At 37.2% G+C, this 18,982-nt stretch overlaps 1 protein-coding gene across 2 annotated transcripts; it reads right to left on the reverse strand.

Annotated features, from left to right (window-relative positions):
• Nucleotides 1-428: 428 nt before the first annotated feature.
• On the reverse strand, nt 429-18,476 carry LOC112047748 (nucleoporin 88). Of its 2 annotated transcripts, none has more exons than XM_052883255.1 (15): nt 18,180-18,476; nt 17,480-17,649; nt 16,660-16,773; nt 16,176-16,385; nt 15,043-15,211; nt 13,969-14,088; nt 13,316-13,415; nt 11,100-11,262; nt 10,368-10,467; nt 9,984-10,097; nt 9,507-9,644; nt 6,438-6,526; nt 3,911-4,067; nt 1,927-2,015; nt 429-770 (listed from the first exon to the last, which is right to left on the reverse strand). In XM_052883255.1, exons 1-15 carry the CDS (start codon nt 18,384-18,386, stop codon nt 704-706), a joined length of 2,007 nt encoding a protein of 668 aa, XP_052739215.1. In that variant the 5' UTR covers nt 18,387-18,476; the 3' UTR covers nt 429-703. The 2 variants fall into 2 exon arrangements, with proteins under 2 accessions (XP_052739215.1, XP_052739216.1); XM_052883256.1 differs by lacking the exon at nt 18,180-18,476 and adding an exon at nt 17,996-18,070.
• Nucleotides 18,477-18,982: the final 506 nt, after the last annotated feature.

The raw sequence follows: 18,982 nt of genomic DNA on the forward strand, positions 1-18,982 counted from the left end.
ACTTTTTTTTTGTAAAAAAAAGTTGGCAACCCTAGAGCGAGGGCACGACGTATGACGTCATCTTTTTTCGAGTGTGCAGCCGGCTCCCTCGAATTATAAGACTTTGTCACGTCAAAAGTGCCTTCTTCGTATTATGGTCTCAAATCGGGCCAAGTTTCATTTGAATTCATTCAGTAGTTTCAGCGTGATGCCCGGTTAATAAAAAGACAGGCAGACCAAAAATAAAAAAAAATTATTTATTTACAATACAATATCGATTATACCGTTTATTCCACGTGGTCCCTACATATAATACCCTTGCGTTATGAGCCTTACAATATGCATAATATGCACTAATATCAGAAGTAAATTATTTTTCACACAATTTATTATATTTATTTTTAAACATAGTGGATGTTTAAAAAATAGAGGAACATAAATAAAAAACATTTCAGTTTTAATTAATTTATTATTATTATTTATATGAAAGTGTACCTATTTAATGACACTAATTTCAACAAAATGATTTCCTTCGCTTCCGTAGCTTTAATCAAATAAACTTATAAGTGTTCGAATCATTGGCACTCTTTGAACAAAATGATAATTACAATTTACATATTAATTGAGAAAAGAAAAATAATAATAATTAGATGTGACTACTTCCTTACGTCTAAATCAACAATCAGTACGATAATTATTTAATTAATTATTAGTCAATATTCTTCTACACTACACCCAGTTGGTCCTTCAATAACTTTGTCTCTTCTATCAATGAAGATATCTGTGTGGTCCTGAAAAAAAAAACAAAATGTATACTAACACTATAAAGAGGTAAAGTTCGTGTTATTGTAGAGGGTAATCTCTGGATCTACTGAACCAATTTTGAAAATTCATTTACCACTATAGTCTGGCAAGTTCGTTGATGACACTCCCATGATATGCGGGCGACGGGGGGAAGACTGCGTGGGTGTGTGCGTGCGGGGAAGAGAGGTGCATCAGTCGTGGGTTTTTAATTCATCGCAACACGCCCCCCGGCCCGCGCGGACCATCAGGAGTGTTACGAACGAAGCTGCCAAGCTATTTTTTTGAAAATATTAGTTTTTAAATATCTGTCGGCCATGATGGTCTATATTTCAACTGTTTTATGACGTCACTATAACAAATCCCTTACAAACGTAGTGTTTGACAAAAATATTAATTAACAATTAGTTTGGTGTACAGTGCATCAAGTAACATTGTGACGTCACAAAATGGACGACAGCGTTTTTGACGTTTGGAAAATTTGAAAAATACTTGATTTATATAAATATATAAGTTTTATAAGAAATCCTTAATTTTTATTATATATATAATATATATATATATTTCGGACCTTTATTTAATGTACAGTACGAAATTAATATTGTATAAATTATATTTGATATGAATCAAATTTAATTTATACAATATATTTAATACCTATATTCACATTTCATAGACTGACCAGATCTCGAAATCAAGTTCACGTGACCAAAATATACATAAATGCCATAAACCACTGGACCGTTCTAGGTATGACAGACAGTCCTCTGTGCAGAGCCTGCATGGAGGAGGACGAGACACCGCTACACGTTATGCTCAGTTGCAGAGGCGTAACGGAACAACGAGCAACCTACATTGGCTCCTCAGCGACACTCCATGAGGCTATCGGCGACCTGGGCGGCCTGCTAAGCTTCTGGAGCGAGCTCGGCTGGATGGAATAAATCCAGCGGGAACCTACACCGGAGGGACCCACGCACAACGGCCAATCAAATGGCTAAGTGCGGAAACGGCCCAGAATAAAGAAGAAGAAGAAGACCACTGGACCGATGAGGCAGATATTATTGCGATAGTAAATATTAGTGTGTAGTAGTAGTGCGATAGTAATATGTACATAGAATAATAGTAATTGCTTAATGTTTATCTTACTGTTGTTGTAGGACGGACCAAATGGTGTCGCTGTGTGACTTGCCGAGCACTGTATCCTTCTTCTTGTACTCTTCTTGCCACTTCTTCATCTGTAATTCATATGAAACTTCTATGTAAATACTTCTGACACAATGTATTTTAAGAAATAGTCTAAGACCACAGATATAAGAGGTAACTAGATTTATAAAGTGCCAATTCTTTGTATTGAACCCAGCGTACCCAGGGGCGTGGCCTAAATGACTGTTTAATATTTAGTGAAAAATTAAATATGTCACCCTTACTTTAGAGTTGAATATTATTTATTCCTTTTAATATGTCACCCTTACTTTAGAGTTGAATATTATTTATTCCTTTTCTCACAGAACAAAACAAGACTGCTAGTACATGCGCGGACACGCTTGCGATGTTCCGCACACCCGGGTGTACGCAGGTCCCCCTTGCTACTTCCATTACTAAAAGCGCTGTGTCTGAGGCGGTTATGACGACTCTCGATTATCTCGTGTTCGCTCGTGCCGACGCTAGATGGCGCGAGTTGTTTCTATGAAAAGTCGTTTGTGATATAAGACGCTCGCCGTGCGGTCGGCTTCAGTATTCTTGTGGCGTTCGAGCCGTCCACATCAATAAGGATGATGACAGTTTTTTTTAATTGTATATTAATTAGGAGTATGCTAATAGTAAAGCAATTTTGTAAAAGTAACAGGATATCTGCGATCATTACTTTCGGAGCTACATGGATTTAAAGGGTCAGATTTGCGGCACAGTCACGGATCCCTGAAAAATGCCCCATACAAAATGTTAACGATTTAATGACGTCGTAGGTACATAATGATCGTTAGATTTGTATGGGCGGTCAAACAAAATTACTAATATCTTTGTAATTTTATCTTGTAATAACTGTATGTTATAACTAATAACATGGATTTTTTGGGAGTTTCTCGGATATTTTGAACGAGATAATGTACCATGTAATTTGCAGGTCAATGTAGCTGGTTAATTGTACAACTATTAATTAAGCAACAGTAAAAAAAAAACAGCTGGTTAGTAACAACTTCCTGGTGAACTCCTCTCCTCCCAATCCCTCCCTTTTTTTTATTCTTTACAAGTTAGCCCTTGACTACAATCTCACCTGATGGTAAGTGATGATGCAGTCTAAGATGGAAGCGGGCTAACTTGTTAGGAGGAGGATGAAAATCCACACCGCTTTCGGTTTCTACACGGCATCGTACCGGAACGCTAAATCGCTTGGTGGTACGTCTTTGCCGGTAGGGTGGTAACTAGCCGCGGCCGAAGCTTCCCACCAGCCAGACCTGGACAAATCAAGAAAATCTCAATCTGCCCAGCCGGGGATCGAACCCAGGACCTCCGTCTTGTAAATCCACCGCGCATACCACTGCGCCACGGAGGCTGTCAAAAATAATATAACTTGCAATAACTGTATGCTATAACTAATAACATGGATTTTTTGGGAGTTTCTCGGATATTTAAAGCGAGATAATGTACCATGTAATTTGCAGGTCAATGTAGCTGTTAAGTTGTATAACTATTAATTAAGCAACAGTAAAAAAAAAAAACAGCTGGTTAGTAACAACTTCCTGGTGAACTCCTCTCCTCCCAACATGTACCTTGTCTCCTCAGACTAAATACATAAGGACCAGTATCGCACCCAAATTCACGAACAAAATTTTCCGCCATTTTCTAAGGAAAACGATCTTAGATTTCATACATATCTTATACTAAACTAGCAGTTTTTGTTCGTTTTTTACACCATTTAACTACACAAAAAGGTATTTTTACGAAGGTTTTTAACCGACGCACACGATTGTAAACTATGAAACATCGATTCTATAGAGACAGTGTTTATAATCGCATAAGATCGTTGATCATATCAGACTTTGACAGAAAAATAATGTCTTGCGAGGCAGGTCTTTATCTAATTAGTCTGAGCTTGTCTCCGATAAATATTCTTTCAAGAAGATGTTCTGACCTCGTGCTGCTTGTGCTCCTTGTGCAGCTTGAGCGTGCGCACGTGGTCGGCGAGCGCGGCGGCCCGCTTCTGATGCTGCAGCAGCTCGGCCAGCAGCCGCCGCTCCTCGCCCGAGCTGCCGCAGCCAGCGCGGAGGTTCCTCACCACCGCTGAACATCTACATGACAGTTAAGTCTTTTTACGTTTTACTTCAATTAAAAGTTTTTGACATTTGCTCGGCCGGTAAGTCAGTAGGTAAGGCAGAAACACGAAATTGCCTAAACCGGCCGAGCAAATGTCGTACTATGACGTCACGGACATTGAACGCGGTTAGTCGCCGCGCGCTCATTTTAAAATTCCATATCTTGAGAACTAATTAACGTATCGAAATAATTCTTACAAGTGTAAACAAGTAACGTTTAAAAAGTACACGTTGAAAATTTTAAAATAGTGAATATTCTCCATTGTTTATATTACATTTTATTCATTTTAGATTGATGTTAATGGTAAAAAAATACTCAACTAAAAACTTAACTTAAAATACCTGATACTTTAAAAGACTTATCGAATAGAATAACAATAGGGTAGTTGACTAATATCAATATTAATATCGTGAAGTACATGGAATGAGGGTCCGAAATATATCGATACCAATTAATAAAAGTTAAGGATTTCTTTTAAAAGTTAATTTAAATATCACGTATTTTTTAAATTTTTCCAAACGTCAAAAACGCTGTCGTCCATTTTGTCACGTCACTAACACACCTGATTTACTAAACGTCGAACTAAATGTTAACTAATATTTTTGTCAAACGCTCCATTTGTATGGGTTTTATTATAGTGACGTTATGAAACAGTTGAAATATATACTGTCATGGCCGACAGGCGTTTTCGTATTGTCATAAACATATTTAAAAACTAATATTTTCATGTAATCACGTCTCACAAAAATATGCAAAAATGTTTTTTTAGTCTAGCTAGTAGAACGATAATGTACTATTTAAGACCAATTAAAAAAAAAAGCGTCAACAAGCCTATTAAATCTTTTTACGTTTTACTTTTAACAATTAAAAGTTTCTTGATGTCACGTAAACACTAAACCTTAACCGAACAGTTTAGTGTTTGACAAAATTATTAGTTATTTATTAGTTTGACGTTTATTCTTTTAGTGATATCAAGTAACTTCTTGACGTCACAAAATAGATGACAGCGTGAAAAATTAAGTTTTCTATTTTATATATTTTAATCTAAAAATTCTTAACTTTTATTAATTATTATCGATATACATATTTTGCACCCTTATTCCATTAATATTGAGTTAGCAAAAAAACTCAGAAGTAGATCAAAAATTAATGATAGTCTAAATGACAGGTACCAATAACTGCTATTTTCTAGATATGACAAAGACGTTTGACTAGGTTAATCACAATATCTCATTGGACAAAATCATACCTAAATGATAGGACTGTATGTACACAAATTAGTAAACTAGAAACTAATATTAAGACATTACATAATTCGACATACAAATGCAATAAAAATTGAATACCGCAAGGCAGTATCCTAGGACCATTTCTTTTCCTAGCTTACATAAACGATATAACAGTAGCGACAAGCCACCCGTGCTCGCATTTTTGGCATCGATCACTAAGTAATCACCCCCTGATAGTTATTTTAGAAATATTTCATGTACAGATTGACCTATTATAAGTAGCTATAGATATAGATAAAACATGCGAAAATATAGAAAGGGGCGAGTGACGCATGAATCGGTTCTATCGAAAATAACGTCGACCAACAAGACAATGTATTAAGTAGGTAAACAAAATATGCAAATTTCAACATAATCAGTTTTTTAAACACCTTTATGACATCACTAATTTACGTATATTAGACGAATGTTAAATAATTTAACTGTATCCATTACATGTACATACATATACATTACATGTATAAAAACCGAGTGTTTGTCCATTAAAACTAGTGCCAGTTAGATCCTATAATATACGAACTGTTTATTTAGTTTTGGATGTTTGTCTGCTCACACTGGTTAACTCGTTAATTTGTTCACTGGCCCTAGGTTCGCAAACTAAGTACGGGATGTGAAATATTGAGCTATTTTTCAGGTACCTACCTATAGTGCCGTTAAAATAGACTTATAATGAAATTAAGTAAATATAATATGCGGAAAGCGCAGTGATGCTCGACTCCCCACTAGGTGGACCGAGGATATCAAGCGGGTAGCAGGAAGCTGCTGGATGCTGGCGGTTTGAAAGTTGCGCTTGGAGGTCCACGCAAGAGGCCTATGTCCAGCAGTGGACGACTATTGGCTGATGATGATGATGATGATGGTGATGATGATGATGATGTCGTAATGATAATGCTTCCGGCCGAATATTTCGACCAAGCATTTGCGATCGTAGAAAGAGAATCGACGTGCCAATTGGCTACAGGGGCAGATACTTTAAAAGACCTAACGAATAGAATAGCAATTCTTAATTAAATAATATTCCACTACTTTATTTCTATAATAGTGTAAGTTAATTACCTGTATTTCATGTCTTCTTGGGATATCTCGACCAAGGCGCGCTTATTGTTAAGTAAAGTCGATTGGAGATGCACATTCTCGATTTCTTTCTAAAACACAAAAATAAAGATACAACTTTTTCTACAGCCAATTTTCATTTAAATTAAATTTCGTTCAATTTAAATGCAGATAATGTTATCTATATTTTAATCTATTCCAATATTATAAAGTAAGTTTGTTTGTGTCAGTCTGTACTTTTCACGGACCACAAAAATTAACAATAAACAATGTATGTAAAAAAATAAACAATTTTCTTTTGGTGCTTCTGTATCGTTGATGTATACTAATATTATATAGAGGAAAGATTTGATTGTTTGTTTGTTTGCATTGAATAGGTTCCGACTACTACTACTAACTACTGAACCGAATTGAAAAATTCAATGTGTGTAAAAAAAACTGCAAGAATGTGAGTTTTCTATTACTACGCAAAGAGTAGCAATGTGTGCACACACACACATTATTAAATCAAAATTAATTTCACATTTGACTAGAAGTATGCTTGACAAAGTTTGACAAAAAGTGGGGCGCTTCTTCGTAACTTAATAAGGTCCGTATATATCTACAGACATTTATCGTGCCAGACACGTGCCGTGGCAGACAAAATAATATTTTCCTACACAGTGTTTATTAACGTATTTATATCATCGTTCTCCTATTAAATGCACAATCAGCGACCAAAAAAGTCCCACTCAATGAGTGCCAAGCACAAGTTCTTGGCACTCAATTCAAGTAGTCGCATTTTAAATTTTACCTTAAAATCAATCCTTAAGGTTGAATTTGCTCTGAATTTAGGATTTTATTGAATATTGGACTATGTTTAAAGGACTTTAGGTTCATTTTGCTTTACCAATAATTCTAAAACTGCCAAAGCAAAATTGGCCTGTTTTAAGTGAAATTTTCTACATGATTGTACATACTTTTATTAGAAGAGGTTAATCTATACTAATATTATAAAGAGGTAAAGTTTGTAAGTTTGTAAGTTTGTCACATTTTTTAAATGGGGTAATCTTCGGAACTACTGGTCCGATTTTAAAAATTCTTTCACCAGTAGAATGCTACATTATCAGGGAGTGCTATAGGCTATATTTTATATAGGTATCATATATATTAGCCGAGTTATCACAGTTTTTGTCATACAGGTCGGACCGAAAATCCTCTTAAACAGACTTATTCGCATGCGCTGCCTTAACTATTGTGTAAAATTGAAATTAATGTATGGAAACTTTATGCATCTTTAAAAGTTCTACTAAAAAGTCCGCGACACCATATATCTATCTTCTATATATTAGCAGATATAGTACCTTTTGTGTTTTAAAAATTATTAATTTTATATACTTAGGTTTACGTCATTATTTATACAACTAAACTTTAATCCTTATTAAAATAAATTATTTAATAATCACAAGGATATTATGGAGATAAGATTTGCCCTTTACAGTATGTTAATTACTTAAATAGTTTCGGAGATAATACAAAATATCTAAAAGACGCAGAAATTCCGCTATATGACGCCCGGCGCTTTCATTTACGTAGTTCCCGTTTCCGTGTGAATATGGGGATCAAACATAGCCTATGACACTCGCAAATAACGTAGCTTTCTATTGGTAAAACAATTTTCCAAATCGGTCCAGTAGATCCAGAGATTACCTCCTACAACCACACGAACTTTACCTCTTTATATTATTAGCATAGAAGTCTCTATTTCTCTTGGTCATACCACCACTCTCGAAGGACTGGACCGATTTTGCTAAGGGTAGGAGTCAGATAGAGAAGTTACAGGGTAGGGTAGGGTACGGGTAGGGAAGCGTAGGGGTAGTGTAGGGGTAGGGTAGGTTTAGGGCCGGGTTTAGGGTAGTGGTAGGGTAGGGGTAGAGGTAGGGTAGTGGTAGGGTAGAGGTACGGGTAGGATAGGGAAGTGGTAGGGTAGGGGTAGTATAGGCGTGAGATAGGGGTACGGGTGGGATAGGGGTAAGAAAGGGATAGGGTACGGGGAGTTTAGGGGTAGGAAGGGGGTAGGGTGTAGGTAAGGTAGGGGTAGGTTTGGGGTAGGGTAGGGGTAGGGTGGAGGTAGGGGTAAGGTAGGGTAGGGTAGGGGTAGGGTAGATGTAGGGGTGGGGTAGGGTAGGGTTGGGGTAGTGGTAGGTTAGGGGTAGAGTAGGGTAGGGGCAGTAGTAAAGTTGACATCGAAATTTACGCGGACGAAGTCGCGGGCGTCCGCTAGTGATTTATATCTATCGTAACGCGGCCGCGCAGACGTTGACAGACACGGGCCGCGCCCGGCTAGTATTCGCGGAAAGAATATTTTGTCTGTGCGGTTCATGTCTGTAGAGTCCTTTTCATGAAATCTGAACAAATGACAATAATACCGCCATTACCAAATGCCTATGAGCGCCATTAAGGCATTAGCGCCGCGTCTGGGGGACTTCTTTCATGAAAATGACTTTTAGTGTCTCTAGCTACCTGCTCGGCAGTGTGTAGACGGTGTCTGTGGGTGTCTGCCACGCTACTTGTCTGTGACGCACTGTGTCTGTAGATATAAACGGACTTTTATACGCCAGTTTTTTTTATTCTTTACAAGTTAGCCCTTGAATACAATCTCACCTGATGGTAAGTGATGATGCAATCTAAGATGGAAGCGGGCTAGCTTGTTAGGAGGAGAATGAAAATCCACACCCCTTTCGGTTTCTACACGACATCGTACCGGAACGCTAAATCGCTTGGCTGTACCGGCCGAAGCCTCCCACCAGCCAGACTGGACCAATTAAGAAAATCGGTCCAGCCGGGGATCAAATCCAAGAACTTCGTCTTGTAAATTCACCGCGCATACCACTGCATCACGGAGGCCGTCGTTACATCGCCCATTCGATCACGACCGATACCGTGGATTTTCATCTTCCTCCTAACAAGTTAGCCTGCTTTCATCTTAGATTGCATCATCACTTACCATCAGGTGAGATTGTAGTCAAAGGCTAACTTGTAAAAAAAAACACGACCAGTCAGAAACGCAATTTCTGAGCGGCCGGACTTTACCTGCAAATCAGCGAGCCAGTCCCGGTACTGTCCGCTGAGGGCCTTCAGCGAGGCTATCTTCCGCGCGCACACGTCGGCGGCTCGCTGCTGGCGCACTATGTACTCGCTGCGCAGCCTGACTGTCGCTGGTGTCAGTAACTGGAACATGACCATAATGTTGCCAATTTGTGGGGAATTCCCCAAACCGTGGGAAATTTAACCTAAAAGATAAGTCCATTTCAGGTCCACTCTTGTGCCCCTTAACATTAAAATTTAAAAAATACAAAGTTTTTATTAAAATTTATTAAAGTGCATAAATCTAACTAATTATAATGAAATAAATAAAATAAAAACCAAAGTTTTTGAGTTACAACAAGATGGCGCACATAGAGCATGAACTATGACATGACAATTGGCAGCAAACGTCAAATCGATTATTAAAGCACCAATTGGTTCTTTAACTATAACTAAAAAAAACCCAAATAATTTGTATATTACCTCTAGACATTCCTTAGGGTCGGGTTCCTCCTTTTTCTCTAATTTAAGTATTGGCTGTGAAGCTTGCCTTTCCAATACTTCTTGTATAATAGACGTGAACGGTAGTTTTTGTCTCTGGAATAAAAACCATTACGTTTAATAAACTTAATGGAACTATTTTATTTAATTAAATTGAATTATTTAATTTTAATTGGGTTTTATTCAGCAAGTCTGATATATTTTCCGCAGCAGTGAATCCATGAGCTTTATAAAGAATATTTTTACCTACAAAAAGATTATTAGAATTAGGTAATACAATAATCTGGCGACAGTGGCCCAAACCCACAATCACTCAGTGATGAGTCTTTTTACCATTGAGCTATTAAGGATATAATGAAGGAATACCTCTTTTAGTATAGCATTGATGTCGTCTTGCTCGAGCGCAGGGTTTTTGAGTTGGAGCTCCTTGTATAGCTGGTCTTCCAAGTTGCAGGGCTCCAGTGTCCTGGGAAGGTAGAATTTGATAAATAAAAGCAAGCTTTGGATTGACGATGTTCTTTATATTTAACGTTGAAATAACCATGTTAAAGTGTTCGTAAAAACGAAAAGTCACTGCTGAAATAACCATTCGATAATCTTAAAAAGGAAAAATTACTGCCATGTAGTTTTCGACGGCCTCCGTGGCGCAGTGGTATGCGCGGTGGATTTACAAGACGGAAATCCTGGGTTCGATCTCCGGCTGGGCCGATTGAGGTTTTCTTAATTGGCCCAGGTCTGGCTGGTGGGAGGCTTCGGCTGTGGCTAGTTACCACCCTACCGACAAAGACGTACCGCCAAGCGATTTAGCGTTCCGGTGAAATGTCGTGTAGAAACCGATTGGGGTGTGGATGTTCATCCTCCTCCTAACAAGTTAGCCCGCTTCCATCTTAGATTGTATCATCACTTACCATCAGGTGAGATTGTAATCAAGGGCTAACTTGTAAAGAATAAAAAAAAAATGTGAAATGATATTAATATTATTTCCTTAAGACAAATAAAGAAATAAAAAAAGAGGCCTATGTCCAGCAGTGGATACATGATGGCTGATGATGATGATGATGATGATGATGATGATGAAGACAAATAACCATGCCGTACCTCGTGATGAATTCCCCTGAGGCGCACAGTATGAGGAGGGTCCGCAGCGGCGGCGGAGTGACCGCGAGGCCCACTGTTGGGCTGGCCTTGCCGCTCGTGCGGAGCAGATACCGCGCCGTGCTGGGCTTGGAGCATATCGCTTGGAGGATCGACTCGGTGTCACCTGGAGTACATTTGGTCTTATACTAAACTTCATCTGCGTGGAATTCAGTTTTTCAGAAATCCCGCGGGAACCATGGATTTTTCCGAGATGAAAAGTAGCCTATGTGATAATCCAGAGTAAAATATATTTTCATTCCAAAGGATGGTCCTTTTACTTCTTTCGAAATAATATTCATTATCTCCTAAGAAATGCAACACTAATAAGGATAATAATGGCGGATAGATGACGTTTTTAATGCAGTAGTAGATTTGACGTTTGCTGTCAATTGTCATGTCATAGTTGCTTTACGGGCGCCATCTTGTTATAACTCAAATATTTGGGTTTTAACTTCATTTATTTCTTTTTATTTAATTAGATTTATTCACTTATTTAGATTTTAATAAAATCCTTCTATTTTTAAAATTCTAATGATACGGGGTACAAGAGATGGACCTGAAATGGACCATCTCCTTTCAGCCAAATCGTCGTAAAACTGACAAAGTTTCATGCAAACTTTCATCCCCTATTTTATCCCCTTGGGGGTAGAATTGATCAAAATCCTTTCTTAGCGGATGCCTACGTCATAACATCTACCTGCATGCCAAATTTCAGCCCGATCCGTTTAGTGGTTTGGGCTGAGCGTTGATAGATCACTATGTCAGTCAGTCACCTTTGAGTTTTATTTAAGACTATATTATCTATACTAATATTATAAAGAGGTAAAGTTTGTAAGTTTGTCACATTTTTTAAATGGGGTAATCTTCGGAACTACTGGTCCGATTTTAAAAATTCTTTCACCAGTAGAATGCTACATTATCGGGGAGTGCTATAGGCTATATTTTATATTGGTATCATATATATTAGCCGAGTTATCACAGTTTTTGTCATACAGGTCGGACTGAAAATCCTCTTAAACAGACTTATTCGCATGCGCTGCCTTAACTATTGTGTAAAATTTAAATTAATGTATGGAGACTTTATGTATCTTTAAAAGTTCTACAAAAAAGTCCGCGACACCATATATCTATCTTCTATATATTAGCAGATATAGTACCTTTTGTGTTTTAAAAATAATTAATTTTATATACTTAGGTTTACGTCAATATTTATACTACTAAACTTTAATCCTTATTAAAATAAATTATTTAATAATCACAAGGATATTATGGAGATAAGATTTGCCCTTTACAGTATGTTAATTACTTAAATAGTTTCGGAGATAATACAAAATTTCTAAAAGACGCAGAAATTCCGCTATATGACGCCCGGCGCTTTCATTTACGTAGTTCCCGTTCCCGTGTGAATATGGGGATCAAACATAGCTTATGACACTCGCAAATAACGTAGCTTTCTATTGGTAAAACTATTTTCCAAATCGGTCCAGTAGATCCAGAGATTACCTCCTACAACCACACGAACTTTACCTCTTTATATTATTAGCATAGAAGTCTCTATTTCTCTTGGTCATACCACCACTCTCGAAGGACTGGACCGATTTTGCTAAGGGTAGGAGTAAGATAGAGAAGTTATAGGATAGGGTAGGGTACGGGTAGGGAAGCGTAGGGGTAGTGTAGGGGTAGGGTAGGTTTAGGGCCGGGTTTAGGGTCGTGGTAGGGTAGGGGTAGAGGTAGGGTAGTGGTAGGGTAGAGGTACGGGTAGGATAGGGAAGTGGTAGGGTAGGGGTAGGATAGGCGTGAGATAGGGGTACGGGTGGGATAGGGGTAGGAAAGGGATAGGGTACGGGGAGGGTAGGGGTAGGATGGGGGTAGGGTAGATGTAGGGGTTGGGTAGGGTAGGGTTGGGGTAGTGGTAGGGTAGGGGTAGGGTAGGGTAGGGGTAGTAGTAAAGTTGACATCGAAATTTACGCGGACGAAGTCGCGGGCGTCCGCTAGTATTATATATAGATATTTTTACGGAGCTCTTTGACCGACAAACACGATTTTTCACAAGAGACAGTTTTTATAAATCGCATTAGTTCGTTGATCATATAATTTGACAGAAAAGTAATGTTTACCGAGGCAGATCCATATCTAGTTAGTCTGATGTTGATAATGATGATGATGACAATGTTTACCTTCGTCAGCTGCGGCGTACTCGCTAAGCCGCTCGAGCACGGGCAGCGTGACGGTGTGCACGCCGCCCGCGTGCGCGCACGCGTACGTATTGCGATTCACCTGCACCAAAAAGAACATGCTATCGTAATCAATACTGTTTTAACTCGCGATTCCCTTAGGAACACTATTTATTTCTGGACGTTTTGATCAGCAGTAAAAAAGCACTTTTTGACAAGGATAGGAAAAAGCTGAAATTGTTGAGGCAACAGCTCCTCGTAGCAAGTTTATCATTACGCTAGATTAGAGTAGTTGACTCATATCAAATGTATGCCTAATATAAACAATATTGATTTCGTATAGTACATTAAATAAGGGTCCGAAATATATCAATATTAATAAAAGTTAAGGATTTCTCATAAAACTTAATTTAAAAATCTTGCATTTTTTTCAAATTTCCAAACGTCAAAAACGCTGTCGTCCATTATGTGACGTAACAATTGTGAAGAGGTTCCTCACTCTGGAGCCCTGACCGCTGATTGCTTGGGAACTCAAATGTCCCGGAGCGGGAGGTTTGATTTTTTATTATAAATTTTTAATAGTGGAGTATTAATTTTCATATTTATAACATTGTTAAAATTAAAAAAAAAACGGATATATAAATAAAGTAATTTACCAGATACAGATGCACGGGGCACACATATTGCAACACTGTTGGCTCCTCCTCCATCACGATGTTCAGCTCCACTGACTCCACAACGTACAGGGCGTGGCTGTCGTCATCCATCTCTGTAGCCTGACAATTTCACAATAGTACAATACATTTCACTACTAGTACAATACACTACACTACAATAGTACTTATGGTACGCATCCACATAGCCGCATAAGTATCGGACGCATTGCATCGCCTATTTTGCATTGGACGCCTATCTTTAGGATGCCGCGCTACGAGATAATTAGCTATTTTTAGCAGACTCCCCACCAACTCAAACCAATGCCGAACAAGGAGGGGCTCATTAACCCTACATACAACAATCATAAGTTCGTGACTCTACTCAAGGTCATTCTCTGCCATTCTACGGTCTTATTTTGATTACAGTTTGATTTGTTAATTAAGTTAAAATCTTTGACAGTTAACTAACACCCCCCTTTTCTACTCAAGTCACTCTCCCCGCCTATCCCGAATAACTCATAAATAGTTACACAACAATAAATGTGGACGGTTCGAACGCCAAGAGCATGCTAAAGCTGACCGTACGACAGTCAGAAATAAAAATAAAATTGTTGCACACCACACTAGGTTACAAAAAATTAGTAATTATTTTAAGGGTAATTACGTTTTTATAATAAAATGCCACATTAAACCACGGGCGTGTCTATCAATAAGTTCAAAGTTTTTATTAAACATAAGCTTGTAAACGACAAAATTGCTTGGAAATGAAATGTATTACATGACAGGCTACATATACACCTATTGTTAAATGGTGATAAACTAAAAAAGGTAAAACCTGGCTGAGTTTGTTGTGGGCTCTTCTCAGACCAAGACGCGTTTGGAACCCTTATAACTTTAATTTTAAGTTTTCGACTAATTATTATAACCATTATCTTAAGTATAATATTATTACCTGATGTTTCGAAAGAGCTTGTAAACTAAGTCTATTTGAAATAAATGAATATTGATTGATTGATTGATTGATTGACATACATAACCCTTGTTGCAGTCTGGTAAAAATAATAATGTACTCACATTGGACAGTAGCAAGCAATGGTACAGTACAGCCGAGGCGCTCGCGATCACCACAAGCGTGGGGGTGTCGACTCCACCCAGCGCAGTTATAGCACACGACTCGGACCCATAGTTGTCATCCGCTGGTGGATACATAGCCAATGGTCCCTTTAGCTTCGGTTTATGTAGGCTAAAAATATTTTATTTAAATATTCCAGTTATCTTTTTATGCAACGTCTAAATAAAATAAAATAAAACAAAAAAGCCTTTTAGTTTACAAGTAAGGTGTACAAATAATATTTATACTAATACAATTTATACTAATTATACTTATGTACTAAAAATACATTTAAAAAAAAATCTAGTGGAACAAGAACAAACGAAAAGAGGATTTCTTGGTGAGGGTGAAGGCCTCCTCCAGTGCGGACCATTTTTGATGCAACATCTGAAGGCAAGTAATTTTTTTTAAATGTATGCTTTAAAATTCAGAATAGCAATCTCATTAAGTTATGCATTGTTAAAATTTCATGAGTTTTGAATTTTGAATTTGATCCACAGAAGAGGAAACCTATCTCACCTCTTATTTTCAAAGTTAGTGTGACTTCCTGTACTGTACAGCTAGAGGGCGGCTTCAGACGTGGCTAGTTACCACCCTATCTGCAAAGTCATACTGACAAGCATTTTAGTGTTCCCATACAATGTTGTGTAGAAACCAAAAGGGGTGTGTATTTTCATCCAACTCCTAGCAAAGTAGCACGCTTTCATCTTAGATTGCATCATCACTAACCATCAGAGTGTAATCAGTGACTTACTTGTAAATAACAAAAAAAAAATTACTATTACATGCTCAGAGTTAGTGGTAGTCACACATAGCAGTATTAACCACAGAACAGACAACGCAAAAAGCTAACGCTTTTAACAATAGAAGTAGCAATGGGGCGTGGCTCGCGTACACCCGGGTGTGCGGAACAACGCAAGCGTGTCCGTGCATGTAAATTCTAAAATAACGTTGACATATTTCATTTTTCACTAAATATCAAACAACCATTTAGGCCACACCCCTGGGTACGCTGGGTTCAATGCAAAGAATTGGCACTTTATAAATCTGGTAACCTCTTATATCTGTGGTATTAACAATGAAACAATAAACATACCTCTTATTGTCAATGTCACAGTGCATCATATACACATCTCCATTGCCACTAAGTATCAACAGATGTTCAGAGTCAGGGGTTGGTGTGAAGTCCACGGCAGCATCTCCGTAACTCTCGAGAACTGTTTGACCCAGTGCACCGGCTGGTTTTGGGCCAATACTGAACACTTTCACTAGCTTAGGACCAGTCTTTAAGCCAATATTGTAAAGCCTGAAAGTTCAATGACCCCATGTGGGTTAACCAGCAAAGATCTAGTTCCCGTAGGAATACAAGATAAAATATAGCTTTCTATTGGTCAAAGAATTGGCCCCATATTTTTGGAGCAGCATCAATCATGTTCATTACCATTAAAGGATTTTAATTTCAATCAAATTAGTCCAGTAATTTCAAAGTTTATTCAATGTGAACAAACAAAATGTTAGTATAGAATATCGTCGGTATATTCTAAATGATATGGCAAATATTCTTAAAAAAAGTACATTACCTCATAGTGTTATCAGAGACTAGTACCAACAGATGTGTCACAGACTTAGGATGCCAGTGCACTCTATGTATTTCCCCTTGTAGATAGAGGAATTTTTCATCTAATGAGTAGCTCCTGTAAGAATAAAATAAATAATATAAAAAATCCAATTAGGACATTAAAAAAAATAAAATACATACAAAAACAAAGGAAGTAGCTGTTGCCATCAAGAAATTTTTAAATGTAAGTGGGCAGACCACACAATCAGAGGCAAAGAAAAATAGAGCAAAACAGTCATGCAATAAATAAAAGTCATAATATGCAAAGCAGAAGATAAGAAGAAGGCCCAAACAGAGATAAGTGGATGAAATAAGACGGGTGGCAGGGGGCAACTGAGCAAAATCTGCAAGGGATTGAGAATTGTGGAAAAGCTTGGCCTTTGATCTCGGGGACAACCAGATGAACTCTGAATAAAGGCTTTTATTATACATAATTAGGACATTCCAATTTTTTTATAATAATAATATGCAAATACTCATACAGTAGAATCTCACTCACTGATTGGGCACTTTAATAGATTGACACATCCAATAATAATCATCAATGAATTATAAAAAGGGAAAAACATTTTCCATTCTGATGCAAGGCATTTTCAATTCCAGCTGATAGATAAGTTACCATACCATTATATGTAGTAGTACTAAGTGTACCAAGATGAAATTTGGCAGAGAAGTAGTTTATATTTAGTAGAAGTCTGCTAAGAATGGATTTTGCAACAGAGCCATATTAAGGTGTAAGAGCATACAAATTTATGGCTGTTAATCAGTCGTTTCATACTTACTTGCAAAAAACTGTCTGTCGGCCTGAGTCAAATAGTCCCCCACATCCCCATCTTGATGGCAGCTCCACCACCATCACACCTCTGCCTCCCCACAGACAGAGTTTACCTCCACATTCACTACTGATCACATGCTCCACAGCAAACGCAGGTGGACATACCAGTTGAAGTTTCTGTAATAAAATCATACAAATCATATTAGTAATATAAAAGATTTCATTGTTTGTTTGTAGTTTGTCTGTTAAATTTGTTAGTCTATTTGTTTGCATTGAATAGTACTAAAACTACTGAACTGGTTTGAAAAATTCTTTCACTAATGGGATGGTAATTTTATCTCCATATTCTTATGGGAACAGAATGTGTGGCATCTGCTAGTCTGTAATAAAATCATACAATAATCATAGAAAACAATTAACTCTTTTTTTGGTATCCTCACAGATACCATGGAAAGGAACAGAAGTCATGTCTGACTTTTAGCAACTAAGTAAACTACACAAAAAATTAAAAAAAATCCCTTACATAGCTTTGTAGTGGTAAAAAAAATAAATAATAAAAAAATTGTGTAATTAATACTGGCATTTCTTTTTATGTGTTTACGTTACAGAATTTATTTTGAACTGAACAACATAACCTCAGATCTAAGCCTCAGATACTTAGTACATGAAGAATACAGCTAAATGATCTTGAATATTGTAAATTTTACCTGATATGAAGTATTTTCATCAAGTTCTTCAAGCCGATTCAAATTTACACAAAACAAGCAGTTTTCAACAGAATTCCAGACGTACAAAACATCATCTTTGTAGACGAATAAATTGCGCAATTTAGCATCAACATCATTTAAACTTTCTTTAATATCTTTGAATATCTTATGGTTTGCTAATTTCGACTCATATAATCGACAATCCATTGTAATTACTGTAATATAAAAGTAAACTACAATTTTGTTTTACAACCATTCAAGTATTTACGATTTTACGAACCGCTAATCTAAAACAAAATTGAAAATGACATGATATGACAGTGACAACCACAGACCACAAATGAAGGTGACAACCAACTGACATGGACCTGACATGGATCTATTAATCTGTGGACCTGACCAAAGAATTTTTTTTACCATAGAAAACCTCAGATGAATTATCAGAGCAGAAAATAAGTATTTGTATCGAAAATAAATCTATGGAAAATACCTTAAAAATACATAGATGTATTTTTTTATAATTGACTTTACTGACTTGCGTTCGTGTTGTACTGAGAGCAACGTTAGAAGAATACCGACGAGTTCTATAACTAACTAGAGTTTAACTAACTCTAACTCTAATATATTTCTACTCACATACATTATCAGGAATTGAAACATTTAGTTATGCCTATTTTTTAACATCTATATTTATTATTCTATAGAAGTAAAGTGGTAGGTACTGTAGGGGGTAACCTCTGGATATCCTGAACCAATTTTGAAAATTCATTTACCAAATGCAAATGCCAAAAATGCAATCAGTA

This window comes from Bicyclus anynana, chromosome 8, assembly GCF_947172395.1.
Source record: "Bicyclus anynana chromosome 8, ilBicAnyn1.1, whole genome shotgun sequence".
Lineage (NCBI taxonomy): Eukaryota > Metazoa > Arthropoda > Insecta > Lepidoptera > Nymphalidae > Bicyclus > Bicyclus anynana.